Source organism: Strigops habroptila, chromosome 5, assembly GCF_004027225.2.
Source record: "Strigops habroptila isolate Jane chromosome 5, bStrHab1.2.pri, whole genome shotgun sequence".
NCBI lineage: Eukaryota > Metazoa > Chordata > Aves > Psittaciformes > Psittacidae > Strigops > Strigops habroptila.
The window spans coordinates 11963277-11982503 of NC_044281.2; the positions used below are offsets into that span (position 1 = coordinate 11963277).

Here is a 19227-nt window from a genome sequence, read left to right on the forward strand (position 1 = left end):
TGACTTATAACATCAGAGGTGGTGGAAGGAATGATACAGAACACAAACATCATGAAGGCAGACATATAAACTCTTCAGATACTTCAAGTGAACAGAATCCAATTCTGCTCTTGGAGTTCTGTATTCTATGAAATCCATGGGATCAGAGACAGCCACATTGCAGCTTTCAAAGCTTATGTCTATACCTAAGCTTCATTTTTATCTCCTGATCGAATCTAATCTCCACGAATGCTTACTTTCTAAAAAATCCTTTTGAGCTAACATGTCATTGTTTGGCAGCACACAAAAATATTTTTTTAAATATAAAGGAAAACTAATTTTGAGATTCTGCAGATTAAAATAAAAAAGTGTTTGCTTTTTAGAAAATGAAGACATCCATTCTTTATTAAGAATACAAAAGTGACTGGGCAGACATCTCAGCCTCAGCACACAACTGGTCTGTTCCAAGCTCTGTACTTGGAACACAAGACATTTTAAAACCATAAAGTTGAGTAACATTATTTGAGCAGCTTTGGTCAGCATCTCCTTATTAAAAAAGGTACAATGTCCCTGCATGGCAGGGGCAAGACACAGGACAAGTGGCTAGGCAGTTTCTCTTCAGAAAAGCTTCCAACCTTTATCACACTGACATATGTTCCCTAAAGCAGCAATGGCTGCAGCTCCAGCCACACGTACGCGCAAGAGATGGCATTCAGCTAACTGCACATATCCTTCTGCCGCGACACGTGTGCTATTTAGAGTGAGAACCACTGCTCCAAAAGGGCCAGAAGACATGCAAGACATTCTGAAGAGATGAAATTCATATATGCATTTTCTTCAGATAAAAGTAAAATAAACCAAAACAAAACAAAAACCCCCCCACCAAATGGTGTGTTTTAATTCTCTTTATAGAGAGGAATAGCCAAGAGGGCCACAACTCAAAGCTCCTGGAACGCACTGCAGTGGGTAAATTGTTTCTTAACAATACACACGCTCAAATCCCCCAAACTGGTATTTAACATCAGGGACAATGCTGAAATGCAAAATACTAGTGTGGGTGTGGAAAACAGCAGTCAAGGGGTCTATAACTCTTGCTGAATCTTGACAACATTACACTTCTATTTCAAGAGAGATGCTACTTTTTCCTCGTGATCAATGCAAACTGATGAACTACTCCCCTCATAAAATAGCACAGCAGGCCACAGACTAAGAGGATGTCTCTGAGGCACAGGTGATCTTCAGGTCATGTATGTCATCTAGATACTGAAAATCTTGCCTGCAAATGGTGTTATTTTCTTCCCTTAAGTGAGGAAAATCCTATTTTTACTGAAATAAATATACAGTCAGGAGTGTAAAAGTAAGCAAAGATTACAGTAATGTGAAGAGCCACACAGCTAACCTGAATGACCCTAATTTGTTTAGTGCCAGAGCCACAACTGGCATAAAATATCTTCTTAAAAAACTTAACATTTCTGCCTCCATAATATTTCTGCCTGTTAGCTAAAAAGGAAAAAGGTCAAGATCTATACATGTATATCTATACATTCATAAATCCCTCTGTTTACAGAGAGATACATACACATGCATGTATCAATAAGCAGGATATTTTTAGAAGTCAAAACCAATGCTTGCGAATGATCTGGTGTGTCTTTTCATGAGACTGCTGCAACATCTGCTTCAGAGGAACAATTAAAAACTATTCCTCGGAGCAGATAATGACAGTTTTCCCCAGATTCGCACTGGCATTATCACTGCTCTGCAATCCTAGGTTCCTTCAGCCTGGAAATAAGAAAGCTGGGAGCCTTTCTGAATCCTGTTTCTAACCTCTTTCAACCTACAACAGCCTCTAAAACACATTAGAAGAAAAACAGATTGCTCTGTCTATCCGTTATGGGAAGTAAGCAAACATACTTTCAAGAATAAAAGAGCACACAAACAACAAATCAGTAATATTGGAAAAATCAAAGAGCAGCCAAAACAGATTCTCAATTTAAGGAAGCTTTTTCTTACATTCCTGAAGTGTTGAAATAGAAATAACTGAGCCCTCCTCCTTTAGACTGAAAAGCCTCATCATTCCACAAAAACTTTGAGACAGCCACAGTCTCAAAACTCACATCCACAGAAAGCTATATTTTGACAGACACTGATGACAGGAGCAAAGATGAAATGTTCTTAATATGCAGACAAAGAAAATATGTCTTTTTATTTTTAAGTTCACAATGTATTTATTTCTCCCCTCTGCCTTCCTAACTTCCTCCCACCGAGCTAAGTTGTGTCATCAGGCAAAAAGAAAAAATTCACACCAGTTAAGAGTTTTAGTTGTGAAAGAATTCTGATACAGTGATAGTCCTTCTGGTAAAAATAGAAAGCATGACACTTGGAAGTGAAATATCTATTGAGAAAAAGAGCTAGAAAATATTCAAAATGCTACAAACCCAAAACACTGGGCAATGAGTAAGTAACTGGTACAACTTTGATCCCTTGACGATCTGAGTTGCATGTCAAAGTTCTGAAATACTTCTCTCCATACGTACATATACACATATAGTTACTTACAAAGTGTTATTTTTATTTGTGCGTCTGTTTGCGAATCAAACTAAGAATCGAAGCAAGCCTTTTAAACAACATTCAAATCCTGAATTTCAACAACGTTGAATACCTTCTCCCAGCTTCAGCAAGTTCAGCAGCTAGAGAAACCAGACAAGCGGTTCTCAGATTGCAAGGAGCATCCCCATGGGACTGGCCAGGAGCAAGATGGTTTGATAACTACTGCACTAAGCCATGGCTGTCACAGTTGTCATCACTTAATAGGTAACCTTCGTTAAAAAGGGGGAAACTCTGATTCTTCATTCAAGTAGGTTTAAACATGCTTACACCTCGTCATGTATGCACGAGGTGTGTACTGAAACACCTTGCATTCCTCAAAAAGAAAAATTAAAAAGTAAGTAAAAGGAGTTTAAAAAAGCTTTACATAGTAAAATTAGACTCATTCACAATGCATACTCCAAAAAAAAAAGAAAATTACAATACAAACTAGATAGCTTAATTACCCCCCAAATGATTACATACGTCCATGAGGGGAAGAGAAATGGTCACAGAAGAACTGTCAGCTTTTTGTTTCCCAACTACTGTACATCTTGCATTCAAACTGTGTTAATACAAGCTCTCCTTCAAATGTATATGTGTATCCCAAGGAGATTGGAAAGAGTGGACATCCTGTCACAAATTCACTTGCGTCTTCACATGTATCCCAAGTGGTAGGCTCAGAGCCAGGAGGAGACAAAAAGCCTCCATCCTCACACCAGCCAATTCCTGAATCTGTCTGTATACTAACTCTCGTGCCACTGAGTAAACTGTGAATGTCTTAAAACCTTAAGGGGCTGGGGCAGGGTGCGAGGAAAAATTCAAGCAGAATTTTATTCTAGCATCGTCTTGACACAAGACAAAATTACCATGCTGAGCTGAACCAACTGAAAACTTCTTTTAAATTACAAGCATAAATAGTTTAGCTGTCTTTTTGGTGAGTTCAACAGAACGCACACTGAGAATGTTTACTTGAGATCTGATACCATTCTATTTGTATACAGCTTTTTACATCTGTTGCTAATGATATCAAATTATTGATTGTTCACTTTCTTATATTTACTTAAACATTAACTATATACTCAGCAACCTGATGCTTTTCCCTTTTTTTTTCCTTTTTCCAGAGAACTTTTTATTTTTGCCTGGCTTCAGTTGTAATTACTTTGATCTTCCAGAGTGTATAATTATTTTACTGTTTATTTATTTCTATGAGAAAGGAAAAAAGTTTGACCTAGGAGATCTATATGTGGCAATTTGTAACAAAATCACATAGCTTATGTTTAGGAAATCATGGTTTTGATTAAGAAGCAACCATTTAGTTCCCACTGTTTTATTAAAACAGACATTAGCAGATAATAGGAAACACATTTAACACTGTAGGCTGCATTTAGTTTGCAACATCAATAAAGTTATTTTGAAGCCCCTTCCAATTTTGCATTTGACACAGCCCATGTGAATTGTTTTTTGCTTTTACTTTCTAATAACCAGCTCTAGAGTTACACATGGATATGGGTGCTGGTCCCAAAGACTCTAAACTATAGTTTTACCCAATCTATTCAGATTACAACCTAAAAAAATTAATTGCTGCATCATCCATCCACCTTCATGGAAAAACTAAGTCCCTTTTTTTTAATTATTATTAAAGGAGCACATGATGACTAAAGCATGCAACTGAAGTCACTGATTTTGCATACTAACTGAGCTGTCCTGTATGAATATCTGGCTACAGAAAAGAAACAAAACGAGACGAAAACAGAAATGATGAGAAATTGAAACTACACAAAGAAGTGCCAAAGTCTTTTTGTTTCCAGGGGGTTTAGATTACTGCCCTGAAGTTGTATGGCTGTTTATTCTCCATGCACCACTGTACCTGCCATAGACTCTTTGTTTTCTCTCCCACTCATATGGTTGATGAATCAACACTACTTGAACTGCTTTATAGCAGCTTGTGTTTACTTCACACATACCTTAACCTTCCTTTTTCTCCTCCTACTAACACACACATACACTTCCAAACAGCAGCGACTGGCTGTGTCTCTTTGAATAGCACAGATACAGAGTTATCTGGCAAACTCTTCAGGTTTGGATCCTTGACCTTTTGATTGAGGTTTCATTCTGCTTTTACTGCACTCAACAATTTAACTGTGCACTTACTAAGTAAAAAAAGTAAGAGCTTCAAGAATTCAATGCTCTAAGAATGGAAGAAAGTGGAAGACAACAGTGTGCTAGAAACACTCAGAACCTGTAGTGGCATCTCTGTGGTTAAGAACACTACAGTTAAGGGCTTCCAGTGCCTCTGCAACTGGCACCCTTGCCCAGTTTGGAAAAAAAGAAGGCAAGGAGGAGCGGGGGGGAGGGAAGCCTGTCTCTGTTCTCCTAGAACGGCAAGTAAAAGCAAATGGTGATGACCTTGAAGCTGTTTGATTCCTTTGATTGTTTTTTAACCAAGAGGATATGTTAGAGCACTTCGAATAAAATTCTTTTATTAAGAGACCATTTAGAGCAAAGAAACATTTCAGAGTCACACAATGGCAATTTAGAGAGAAAAAAAACTATACAGTTTCTTTTTTAAGTACGTGGTTACACCATGTACTAAAATGTTGAATCTTTACTTCAAGCCTAAATTATTTTAGTAGGTGAAAATCAACACCTCCATTTCCTCATCTGCATTGTTACCCCACTTCTGCCTGAAAAATCTTCCTTCTAGACACAAATCATTTTAGCATAAAACATTCTGGTTTTTTAAATCCCCTAGTGAAAATCTAACCACTGCATAGCCCGAGCCTGAGCCTCTTACAGGTATGCTCCAGACAGAGCAGACGTGCAGAGGAAAACCAGATGCCTCACAACTTGTTCTGATATTTTATGCAATTTTGTTTCATGTGTTCCTAACTCAAGCAGCAGACTCTTTATGGTATTATTATGCAGATTTCTAGTCTGTCCTATGGAAACTAAACAAGCAACCTTTCACAGCTCATGTATGCCAGCTGTTTAAGAGAAAAAGAGGGCAGACTCTTTGAAGCTGCTAATCTTCATGCAACTAAAATTACAACGGCTTCTCAAGAAGGACAGGACATTACCCTATTTCTGCATAATGTTTTGGATCCTGTTATGATTTTCCTGGCCACTGAAAGGATCACAGGCAGAAACAACAAAAACAGCTTATGTCTTCATTCAGACAATGAATCTTCCCTTCCGTGGTGTAGCAGAGAGAAAATCTACAAATAAACCTATCACAGAGTAAAGCTGCCCTCCAAGGCTGATGGACATTTGGGGAGAGAGGAGCCAGCTGGTATTGTGGAAAAGCTTCTGAATAGCCCCAAAATCCTGCTCAAAGCATAGGTGTATTTTAAAACAAAAAACCTACCAAAACAAATGGTCCAGTACACACACAAGTGTCCTCCCAAAGGAAAGGATGGATAAAAGAACAAACTACACGAGGGATGCTTGTCACATCATTTTGTGTACTATTAAAAGGTGATCAGACATTTCAGTAGTGAGCATGGGATGAATTTACACAGAATAATTTTACTGCCTCAGGCATTCACTGCTAAACAACTAACACAATTTCATTGCAGAAAAAAACCAATAAACAATAGGCTATTTTCATCTTAACTTCAGTGGGTGCAGCACCTTGTTATTTAGCAAGGTCTCCTAACAGTCAGGTATTAAATCCTCTATCTGTAACCAGATTCACATGATAAAACATGGCAGGAATGCCAGTACACTTTGCAGAATTGAAAACAGAAAACAAGGGCACACGTAACATAGATGGATGTTCTTTAGCTTTCATGAATAAAATGCAACTAAGGTAATTTACATAGCAGTTTAACTTTCAAATCCTGAGATACTGGAACATTTTTTTTCCAGAACGTTTTAGCTTAATTCAAAACACAGTTGATCTTTCAGCACAACTAAATGGGATATTTTAAGTATGTTGTAAGTGGCCTGTGTTTTCATACCAGCCTTGTTTGCAAAGTATCAGATTTAATTTCAAATGTGCTGTGACTGTGCCCTCTTTGTAGACAAATTCACTGATATTATTATAGCTTATTATCACTTTTACTTAAAGAAAATAGTCTCAAACTGTCAGCAGAAGTTCAAGAACTTGGAAAATCACCAAAAAAAAATCAATTTACCTTTAATCTTCTTGTACTTTTTGTACCATCTCCCAAACTCCTGGCACTTGGTTGCTGACACATTGGCATAGTATGTGCTATTTACAATGGATGAAATCATACTCTGGAAGTACAGAAAGAAAGACAAAAAGTGTTTTAAAATATCTTCCACAATTAGAAATCTATTCCAGGAAAAGTGAATGACATGCGAGTGCACCATGATCATCCATTTGTGACTTTAAAAGAAGCATCTAACCAAAAAAATTTAGTTTATTCTCCATTCCGTGTTCCCAGCCATAATTAAAATTACAAAATACTAATTATTGTTTTGCATAATAATACAAAAAAGATTAGAATGAATGTAGGCTGAGACCTGCAGCTCAGGCTGGTGGGGCAATTCTACTTTAGTTTGAATTACGACTATTACAACATCTAAACTTGAGTTACGTAACAACAGGCAGTGCCATGCTGGGGAACACACACTCACCGCACCCAGATGAGAACAAGCATGATTTAGGAACCAGGTCCTAAAGGTAAGATTAGATGCTTCAGCATGCATAATCCAAATAATGCTTTTCAGATGTCTCAGATATGTTTCCAAATGCAGCAACACCACACAGCCAAGAACTAGAGAACATCCATGCTACTCACTGCAGAACAAGTTAGGCAAATAAATTAACTTAATATAATTTATAGAAACGTGTGATTAGCCCTTGTGTGAAAAATCACCCGGAAGAGAAATTAACAGTGCCATTCAGAGGTAAGGGAACTACACATACAGAACAGCCAAAAACCACAAAAATGCTCAAGAAAACAGAAATATCACTTACTTCACCACCAACCCTCTCTACTCTTTATGAATTCCCGCTAAGTGACTCTTAGTACGAGCCAGCTGAAGCAGGGGTGCGGAGTTGTTTTGCAGCACCTCATCCTCATCAAAATTATACTTTACATCTAGGATGCTTCTGCCCATAGGGTGGGAAACAGCCTGGGTACTGGTAGCTTTTCCTTTCTATGTTTTCTCCTACCTTCATCCATTCTATAAAGGAAGCATCTTTTTAACAATAACATTTTGCTTTCCTTTTTCCCCCTCTGAATTCTTCCAGGGCGAAATAGTTCCCAGCACATGTACATTTCCAATAAGGAAATGCAACCTAACACCACTAACACATGGGAGCCAACGCACCTTTTCCAGAAATCATATTTTCCTTATGCCCTCCTTCCTCGCTTACGACAAAGCTCAGAAAAAGCCCTGGCACATTGTATGACCTTTCTGCACAGAGATGAGGAGAGTGAGGATGATCTCACAGCTCAAACAAGCTATCTACTGTAGGTTCAAGCCCTGGCCCACCGGCTCCTGCCGGCTCTTGTACAAAATTGGCTCTTGTACAAAATTGGATCTTGGCGATCTCTGGAAAGCTAAGAGGCTTACATATTGGCTTACTCAATTTTAACAATGCTTTAGAAACAAAAACATCCCCTCCCTCTTCCAGATTTATCCAGCCTTCTACCCTCTTCACTGCAATATTACTGGACTCCAGCTGTTCATGAACTCTTGAGTTTTGGGGAGTTAAAAATTGTGAGCAAAACTGAGAGACTTCAGCTAACTGGGTAGTACAGATTGGTTCAGTCTTCAACAGGTATTTTCCCTGTCAGTAAAGAGGTTCTTCTGCATTGGAACTTCTAATTTTCCACTCAAAGGCTGCTACAGTGCACTGCAGTAGAGTCTGAAGGCTATGAAGTAAGAGCCTTTTTAAGTAGCAGCTTCAATCTCTGAGATTCAATTTTCTAATTAAAATCAATATTTTGAGACATAAACCTAGCATTGTGGCAGTCAGCAGCAATTCCCTGGCCATAAATCCTCCTTTGCTCCAAGTCATTTTAACAAGCAATAGTATTCTGAAAGCCTGACATGGAGATAGCCTCTGCTAAGGAAAGATTTTGAGCAAAGCTGAGCTGAGATAACTTCGGGGTTTTTAGCGTCACTTTAGTTAAATTCCCAGTCAGTAAGGAAGGGTGGGGAAATTGTTTAGCTCTGTCTACACAACAATTTGTTTTTTCCCCCTTTTTCCCCCCCTCCACCAAATCCTCTAGCTCTACAACAAATCAACATTACTGAAATTGGAGGGCTATTACATATCACAGAATATATTAACCCATTAACCTTTATTTGAGAAAACAAAGCTTAAACTAAATAGTAAAATCAAATAGTAAATCAACCATTGGTGAAAAACCCCAGGACAGATTCTCTTCAACTGCTTGACAGTAGAGCAAGGGAAAGAACCATGACAACTTTCAAACTACATACCCTCACAATTAAATGTAAAGGAACGCTAGGGGTATTTTTCCTCAGTAAGTCTGCAGAAAGGAAATATCTGTTTGGAAGAGAGTGGCAAAAACCCCACTGACTAATTGCAAATTTCTAAATAATGCATATTATTCCTGAGAAAAATCCTTAAGGAGGAATAGATTATATGAAGCACCAGATATGTTTGGTATGTGTGTGGCCATGACACATGTGGAATGAAAACTACTTAGACCAGGAGGGAACTGAGAAATAGCCACACAAAGAAAATCCGCTGCGGTAAGTTCAAGGAGAAAAATACAGAATGCACTCACATCCCAAGAAATCTTGCTCCAGCAAAGGGACGAAATGAATGGCCAGTGTTGAAATGAGTTATACAATATACAGGAAAGACAGAGGTCTCTATGCAAAGATGGAAATGCTGGAATAATTGGATTTCTTTCTGCCACACACACTCCCCCCCAACCTATTCTCCTTCCCCCCAGCTTGGTTAACTGGGATTTATTTGAACAGGAGCCGTATGCTAAGGGTAGCTAAGCTGCAGCCACATAATACACCTAGCAGAAAAAACAGAACAATTTTAAATCAAAGTGAATGATTACATTTCCCATTAGTGGCAATCAGAATCCCCATCTGGGCTGCATGGAGAGCTCGGGCACCGGGAACCAGAGACGGAGCACCGTCACTGGTGGGGGCAAGAGCTCCCTGCGCTGCCCCTCTCCACTGCTGTACTTGAGGCACTGTGAACACATTAATAAACAGCAGCATTTACTCTGCAGTCTGACTCCTAAGAGACCACTCTGCAATTTGCTGCTGTCAATAATATATTAACCACAAGGGGGTTGTAATGACATTTCACATTTGGCACGATATTTTTTTAAAACTGATTTGGGAGAAGGAATTGTATTAGAGGCATATTCAGATGATGGTAATAGACAGCTCCTATACAACCTTCCATTGTATCTTCTTCATTTTGTGAGCCAAAACAAAACAGATTGAAACTTTTTATGGCAATAGTAATAAATAATAACAACAATAATAGCAGCTGCATTCATGCAGTCTCAGTTCAAGGGTAAGCTTAGTAACTCAACGTCACTTACACCTGTGCTTAAAAGTAAGCAAGCTCAGTTTTCTACAGAAGGATCTCCTTTTAGAATTGCCCACTAAATAAATACTGGGGCAAAGATTTTTGCTGCTACAGTTCTGCCATCAATAATTTTGTAAATGTATTTCAGACTGAGGCTATAGAAGGAGTAAACCAACTGCAGCATTTCCACCTGCTAGGCTTTGAAATAGAAGTGGGAGGAAAAAGTCCCAGACAACAAATGATTTCTGCATATGAAATGATGCATAGTTTAGTTATACTGGATATTGAAGAAGAATGGGCAGACACAACCATATGCTGCAATCATCATTAGCTGACCAGATTCCACAGATAATTCTATTTAAAGAAATTACACTTAAACTGTGTGAAAGCAAGAATACTTTCGTATTCAATGCACTTACACTCTGTAGAGTCACTGCTACTCGTTTAGTAAACAAGGTAAGTTACATGGCTTTTCCTCACACAGCCTTTCCATTCTTGTTGATTCTGCAGACCCCCACATGTCTAAGGAAGATGAGCAACAGGAGCCCTACCAATTGCAAAGACCTAAATTCTGCTCTGTATTTCTCCTCTGGTGCTTATACACAGAAAGAATTCTCTTGGTTCACGGGGGCTTTGGATCACAAATTGCAGGATGAGAATACAGTGCAATGCAAGGCAGGCAACCACAGGCGAAAAAGTGTTGGATACGGGCTAGCAAAGCAATGGATTTTTAGCAAGCAGAGATTACTGATGTTTTGACTTTTGTAGATTAACCAATGATTCTAATAGGTTTTTTAGAAGGTAATGTATTATTCGCTCCTAAGCAAAGTGACTTGGTCTGGGTGCTGAAGTTTTCAGTCATGAAATTTTTATTAATTTCTCATAATGAAACCCAAAGAACAAATAGAGCTAATGAGATCTGTAGGAACCGGTGTCTTAGACATGACACCACTGCCGTTTATAAAGCAGTCATGGAGAATGAGACTGAGTTTTTGTTCTTTTTTTAACATAACTATGCATACATTTTTTGTTGCTGTTTCCTAGAAATTGGGGCACAACTATTAAAAGAGCATACTTTTTATCATAGTTAGAGGCTCACATGAGCTACCTAAGGGTTAGCAGGGGAGGCAGGCCTCTGATAGAGAGAAGAAGCTACTCAAATCTTGCATTTGAGGATCATTAGTCCTATCGCAAAAGGTTCATATAAAGATGTAAATAAAGAATTTTTTCTTTATTTAATAATATCTCTCTGAACAGCAGGATAAAACCCAACAAATTCATTCATAATTTCCACCTGGCAACACACTAAGAAAATATGGTATGATCTTTTCCATATTAATTAGAATTTCTCCTTTCTGAAGAAAACCAGAAACCTATTTGGTATTTATGGGATTGTTTCACCTAAGCCCTTTACTGAACAAATACGAACTTTAGATCTTTTAAATTTGGCTTTCCCTAAGCCTGTTAAAAACACTGACCTGTGAGAGAGGGCATTCTTTGGCTAATGTGCTCTGATTCATCTCTTTGAGCAGTTCCTTTAAGGCATTGCGAACTGTGGCGTGGTTCCACTGCTCTGCTGGCAAGTCTTCCAACTTTGAACAACTGTTAAAACAGAAAGCAAAAAGTAGATAGAAACATTACCTTCACAGATGCTTACTCTTTGCATACAAGTGCTACAGACCTTCAAGCAGTGAGCACAACCTTGAAGTTGCCTGCTTACCCAGCCCATCAAGGTGTGTCTTCCCTCTTTCCCCTCCGCACCAAGCCTGACTCCCAGAAGATGCGTAGTTCAACTAAGAGAATGACAGGACATGGGAAGAATATCAGCTAATCCTACTATGGTATTATATGTGTGTATAACCATTCCCTCTGGGGCCTGATGGAGAGCAAAGAAACATCAGACAAAGATACTCCTGCTGGGACAGAAAAATAAATGTACATACCACACTGCCACTGACAAAATCCCTAAAGAGTAAGGGCCCTCATTGTGTGGAGGTGAGGCTTTGAACAACAATCTTCATGTTATACAGGTTCTTATAACTGCCCTCAACGCTGAAGTATCCAAGAGCCTTTCAGAAACACATTAAGCCATATGCCTAGCATCTGTCACGTGTAGTTCATTCTCACTTTCATTCTACAACATCTGCATATCTAGTGAAGCTTTTGACTTCCTGTGGCTTGTGCCTCTTTCAATTTAACAAGCTTACAGTTTGTGTCTTACATACACGTGGCCAGACCTGAGAAGCACATCAGAAAGCTGGGAGAAGCTTGCCATTGCCATTCATGCCTGAGAGACTTAATGCATGCTCTCCAATCAACCTCTGAGGTTGTTCTGCCTATATAGCCTGGCTTTACCCTCAAAGTTGAAAGTTCAGTTACACTTGAGGAGTTGAAGTAGTCAATGACCATCTTTATCTCAAAGACACGGGCTATCTTCTATTTACACGGCATCCAGGCATTCAAGCACTTTGAAGATAAAGAATGAGACCTTGATCTTGGACTGATACCCTCCAACGACACATATGTGACAATAAGTTAGATGGACTCCTGGTAGCTCGTACTTCTGAGGAGATGAGTTACTGCACTCCAGTTTTATAGCAGCTACAGGCTCTAGATGCTCTTTTACAACTATGCTTCAGAGATGCAGTCTAGCTGAGAAATTGTAACAGTATATAAAGCCAAAGAAAGGCCTGTTAGAGGGAATTGGAAACCCCAAGCTCCATCAGAGATGTAACAAGGAAGAAATGTTGCTGTTTGAGAGGCTAATGTCAGTGAGGAACCAGCTACTTCCAAATTACAAATTGAACTGAACAGTTGGAGGATATGTACCTGCCACCAAAGGACACACACATACATCCCAGTGGACCCCTCTTCTTTCAAGTTGAGCTTCAAAGAGTTGTGAGCAAATTATTCCGGGCTGTCTGTTATTTTTGCCTCTTTCCTGGCCATAGAGCTACAGCAGACTGTGCAATGCAGGCTTACCAGCAGATCTAGAGTATGCCATGCACTGCCAGGGACCTGCCGCAACAACTTATGCAGACATCAGTAACTACTTGAGGACTCTTCTGAAGGTCAATAGACAGAAAGGGGGAGAAAAAGCGGGGGGGGCGGGGGCAAGTAAGTGTAAAAGCATCAGGAGCTTTTGCTTTCCTAATCAGAACTAGCAGGAAGGAAAATATGTAGCAACAAATCCCTTCCTCATCTTTTTGCTTTTTCACTGGGAAGGCCACTGGAGGAAAAAGAAAAGTCAAAAAGCTCCCCTCCTCCCCAAGAGGAAGACCTGGATGCTCACAAAGCAGTCCTGGACAAAGGCAAGGAGTTTATTGTTTTGATACAGTAAGGCCTCAATAATCCATTAAATTAGGAATTGTGGAAAGGTCTGCCTTTAAAGGCCCCATATCTTTACTTAACCGAGTTTCTGCCCCTCCCCTCCCTACTACCATATTGCTACTTCAGAAAACATACAAATCAGTTGGAACATGCAGCCAAAAGCTGCCAGGTGACCCACCCTTCTCTTAATTTTTCTTTTCATTTCATCAGAAGACCAGAAATTAATGAAGACAGGATGTGCTAATCTCTGTAGTAATGCTGTAATCGACAGAGCAGCTCAGAGAATAGAGAAGGACAGATGTTCAGAAACACCCACCTTTGTAATTGGATTTTCAATGTCACAACATGATAGACATCTTGTAGCATGTCGGCTACTGTCGCATCTGGCGCATCAGTCACATAACTGAGAGGGAGGGGATTCCACCTCCCAAGCTTGATTATTCCTGAGAAGGAAACAAAAAAATTATACTTTATATTTTATCAGCCATTTACTAAACCCTTTGATAAGTCTGTTTGCTCACAAAATTCAAGATCTGACTTAAGGTTTATTGTAGTCTTGCTCAAAAAGATGTGTTGTACTGAATCCTGAAGCAAACAATGGAGAAGAGTAGGAATAGATTTTAAATTCTTAGCAGAGAGCTGCTGACATGTTTCTGGCTCTTAAATTACTTCAAGGAAGCACAGGAGGCTTCCTCCCTTCACATCTTTCGTCATCCCACTAAAGCCTAGTTCTCTAAGTTAGAACAAGCTTTAAATACTCTGTAGTCCCAATTTTGCAGTCTACAAAACCCTTCAGTAAATAAATGCATTAGTTTTGACTTGAAGAGGAAAATTCCTATGTGTGGGCTTTCAGCACACAGTTACAATCTAAGCATGGTACGATTCCCAGTGTGGATGGATAGCACTGGAAATCCACCAAGCAGGAAGAGTTCACTCCCAGCTAGAAGTTGCACTATGCAGACAGTTGCTTTTCTTTGTGAAAAAAACAACTGCAAGCTGCTGACCACAGATCCAAAATAGCATTTTGGGGGCGGGGGAGAATGCTCTAAGTTCTATTTCTACTTCTGTTCATTCTTTAATAGGGATCATCACCTCTTCTGTATGAGCTTGTCACAAAGACTGTAAACTTGGATGGTAAACCATTTGGTGCAGAGGTATTATTTCTGTTTAGACAATTGCAGAGGGCCCACCCACACCAAAAACAATGACTAATACCCAGGAATGACTTCCAGGAAGATGCCAAACAAAGAAAACCACAGTGCCATCTTACATGAGAACAAAGCACTTCAGCCTTGTTCTGCACTATCACCAGCTACTGCTTTTATTCCCTCCTCCACTATGTTCCCACTGCCTCACTGTTCTGCTCACGTAACTTTTCTCAGCACCATCCTACAAGACACCAATAACCTTTTCTCCCATTTCAAATGACGCCTTTTGCGGTTTGCTTATATACTTTTTGATCTTCAAAAAGACCATCTGTAAACCCTACTGCCAGAAATACACTAAGACACTAATACATACAAAACTACTTCCTCTGCGATAACACGACGTCCAAGAACCCTCTTTGGGTATCTGGAAAGATGCTGTGATGTCAAGAAACTTCAACCCTCTCCTCCTCACTTTCTAGTCCCACCTATTCACCACTTCTGCAACTAACCAAACTGAAATAAATTGCAAAAGTCTTTTATCCTGATCTCCCAAATATGATCATAAGTACCTCCTCTGAAACAGTGAAACAAAGCTTATTGCACAGTGACAGTAACAGAACACAATGCTTACAAGCCCATGAATTACCTGCTACGGAATATTTTTTCCCCGTTCCTACATAGTTGAAGAGAAAGTAATTTCAGTACAACTCCTTTTTTGTAGAACTTAGATCTTTGCATTTACCACTGACATATTGCTTTGCAAGGTATTCTATCACCACACACTGAAAGAAGCTGGAAGTGCCCTCGTTCATCCTCAGTGGCACAAAGTTTCACTGTAATATGCTGGTACAGATGGGCTAATATTTCAAGAGCCGATTAGAAAGCTTTTGGCAGGGGGAGATCTTGTCCAAATGAAACAAAAAGTTACTAAGTGCTGCTTGATATCCAATGCTTGAAAATGGGACATAAACAGAACAAAAACATTTAAATGATGCACTGTTTCAGTATTAAGATTTAACAATCTGGTGCTGAATATGCTGCAGTATAAATAGTGCCTGGACTCAGATCCAGTAAAGTAACACACAGCACTCATTCACAGCACCGTATGTCTCCAGTGCTGGCTCCTTGAGTCATATTCCACTTGCCAAGAAAAGCTGTTTTTCTTAAGGGGATAGTTTACTTAATGTTATCTCTGGTGACAACAAGAAATGCATATAGTACAGCATATATTAGTCATGAAATGAGCATCAAGGGTCCACTGAGTGTAATACATGCTGGGAAAACACAGTTTAGCTGCTGACTTCCTTCACCCCCTTCTGCTATATAATAATTTAAAGCAAAAATCACCTAAAAATCCAGAAATCTATACCAGCTTCACAGAACACTTGGCTTCCTATGTTTAACCACGCCAAGTTTTCATGTAATTGAAAAAATAAGCATCATATGTGCCCCATAAGTCACATCTAAATTGGTAATAGTTTACAAGAGGCTTTATTTTTCATTCAATTAAGGAAAGCACTCGGAGAGCACACCATCTGCAACTGTTCGGGCCTGGCAATCCTGGCAAGAGACAAAGAGATGGTCGGAGGTCACTGAAGTTACCAAAGATGTCCCCAGACTAAGAAGGGTTTATAGAGAAACAGCACAGTGCAGCCAGGGTGCACCACGGGAAATCCTACATGAATTGCTCTACAGGAAACGTCTGCTACTACTGGAAGTGAGGTGGGGTTTATTTCTTTTTTTTAATCCTCCTCTACAACTGGAGAGGAAATTGTTTTGGCTGGATTTAGACAAACACAGGTGTTACCATAACGCTCGGTGCCTCTGCACGTTAGCACCTGCTGCAAGTCCTTTACTCCGTGTTACAGCACTGCTGATGTACGCTGTTTTTTCAGCCGGTGTGATATGACGTGTGAAGTTTTTTTCCAGAGCACACTAAGCTGGTCCAAATGATAGCCAGAAGCCATGCTCTCCATCCAGCTCCTCAGCAGATTTCACAGGTGGTTTATTTCATGGCACTGTACTTAAAGCAACTCTTGGGTTGCATTTGGGAAGATGATGCCAGCTTGTTGAGCAAACGTTATTCTCTGCACGCTAGAAGACATCCCTGAATGACTCAGGGGAGACCTTATATCAGCCTTCCAGTACCTAAAGGGGGCCTACAATAAATCTGGAGAGAGACTTTTTACAAGAGCACGTAGTGACAGGACAAGGGGCAATGGCTTTAAGCTGACAGAGGGAGATTTAGATTAGACATTAGGAAGTTCTTCCCTGTGAGGGTGGTGAGACATTGGCATAGGTTGCCCAGAGAAGTTGTGGCTGCCCCATCCCTGGCAGTGTTCAAGGCCAGGTTGGACGGGGCTTTGAGCAACCTGGTCTAGTGGTAAATGTCCCTGCCCATGGCAGGGGGGTTGGAACTGGATAATCTTTGAGGTCCCTTCCAACCCATTCTGTGATTCTGTGACACCTCAGTAAAACCTGAGTGGACCAAAATTTTCCTTGTAAAAAGGTCCTTTCTCATCCAGGACTGGGTGTTTCTAGTGTAATATCAACCCCAAGATGAGAACAGCCTGGTAGTAAGGGGTTGCTTCCACATACATTGTTTTTTATTGTTCCTCTCATTGGCTTCAAATGGTTCAGCTCTGGTCTTTAAAGAGATCATTTTAACTGGCCTGACTGAGCTTTTATCCTGCCACAACTGAGACATGGAAGTGGGGACAGGAATAAGCAATTGTCATAGATGTCACTAACTGTGTTATTAATGAATGTACTACTGCTCCAGGAATATCACTCCTCTCTCACCTCCAGACTTGCTCAAAATTGTGTGTAGATAATGTGCAGCAAACCGGATTGCTCAGGAAACCTGAAAGCACATCTTTCGTAAGTTCACAAAACTCCTCTGTTAATGAGTCTGGTTCTCCTTCCACTATCAATGATCCTTATGGACTCTTTTCCTGTATAAGTTTTTTGAAGGGGAAGTTCAACATATTTCAAAGCTTGCACACACTGGAGAAATGGCTGTACACTAGAACAGCTCCCAAGAACTCATCTAGAAATGGCTGAACGCAGCCCAGGCCAGTCAGTCTTAATTGACAATAAACAGACAAAACAGTTGTCTCAAAAGATTTCACCCCCCAACCCCTTCATATTTTAGAAGAGATTCTCTATCCATGCTGGCTGGTGGTTCTTGAATGGCATGTCCTTCTAAGACAGACCTTTTATTAAGCTAAAGCTTCAGCTTCCTCAAAATGCAGATAGGGAAAAAAGAAAGAGTAACCCAGTTATAAACTTGCGTAACAGCCTTTACCCACAAGAATGCCAGGGCACACTGGTGGCAAACTTCAGTGAGCTCGAGTGTCAGGTTCGTACATAACAACCACTGCAATTCACTGCTGTTGTTCCACACAGGCCAACAAAGTGCCACCCTGCCAGAGTGCTTGCAATTCAGTTTCATTGAAAATGCAGTTCCTTTGGAGAAGAATGTGATAACTATGCAAATCAAAGTAGAACAATACATTGAACGTAAGGCTTGACCAGCTACTTCATGGCTGATCTCGATACCTAGTAAATATTATCTACCTGTATGGGCTAGGAGCCTCTTTTGTCTTTGCAAATGGACAGACAACCACACAGTACCCTCATTCTAAGAATGCCACATCTAGGGTTTAGAGTATATATCTCATAGTCTAGCTATGACACTTCTTGGCATTTTCCAAATTCCTTTTTGCAGTTAAACAAAGCAAACAGGTCCACAACATGCCTCACACTCTCACTGGTTCCCTTCACAAAGTATCTCCTGCTACCACCATGGTTAGACTCCTGACATCACCTTTCACAAATTATGAGCATATCTGAGTTACATCTTGAATGGATGCTTGTATGTAGGTTACGCGGGATTAATTCAATTTATTTAAAATCCTCATCTGCTAGGGTTAAAACTGAGGGATCAAATGAAGAACACTTTGGAAGTTCCTATCAGCATCACCACCCCCACCTCAACATTTTTCTGGAGACAGCTACAAAATGAATCACAAGTAATACTTGCCCAAATATGTACAGAGAGGGTTAGAGAAGGAATTTTGTGTTCTTTGGATAAAGGGGAAAAAGAAGGATAGCAGAGAACACTGATTCCTTACCAAACTTTGTCAAGAAAAGCACTTGCCAACACTAAGCAGATAAACCAATCGAATCCCTGTTGCACAACACCAAAATCTCTCATTTTCTACAGCATAAGCAAACATAACCTGCTGAGACTCATATAGGGTGAGGTGTTGAAGCAGACAATTGTTCTCCTTGTGAATTGATGGACACATTCAGGCTGGAAATTGGAGAAATGCAAAGCTTGTTTCTTACACTACAGCTCCATGTTCACTAACATGTTGCAGGCTGTGGCAGTACAAGTTACATCCAGCTCAGGCAAGAAGATGTGCCTGTACAGTCAGACACAGCAAACACCACCGTGTTTATGTGAGCTTCAGACAGGCTGAGGGAATAGGCAGTGACCAACCCAGCATAAGATCTTCTGGGCTATGTTTACACCTTGAAAACGTGTTGAGCAAATTTGAATCTGCAGAGTTGTACTGGACCAGAGCCATGCCTCACGTGGCTGTGGCGTTCCAGAGCTGTACTAGGTGTCCTAGTCCTCGCTTTCCTGCATCACAGAATCACAGCCCAAGT

General features: G+C 40.0%; 1 protein-coding gene across 3 annotated transcripts in view; it reads right to left on the minus strand.

Moving 5' to 3' along the window:
* The window catches only part of SATB2 (SATB homeobox 2), a 130047-nt gene that overhangs the window by 58435 nt on the left and 52385 nt on the right, over nt 1-19227 (minus strand). For all 3 annotated transcript variants that reach the window (XM_030487469.2, XM_030487471.1, XM_030487470.1), the window contains 3 exons: nt 13719-13845; nt 11551-11674; nt 6702-6804 (listed from right to left, as the gene is read on the minus strand). In XM_030487469.2, coding sequence (XP_030343329.1) covers nt 6702-6804; nt 11551-11674; nt 13719-13845 — 354 coding nt within the window. The remainder of the gene's footprint in view (nt 1-6701; nt 6805-11550; nt 11675-13718; nt 13846-19227) is intronic.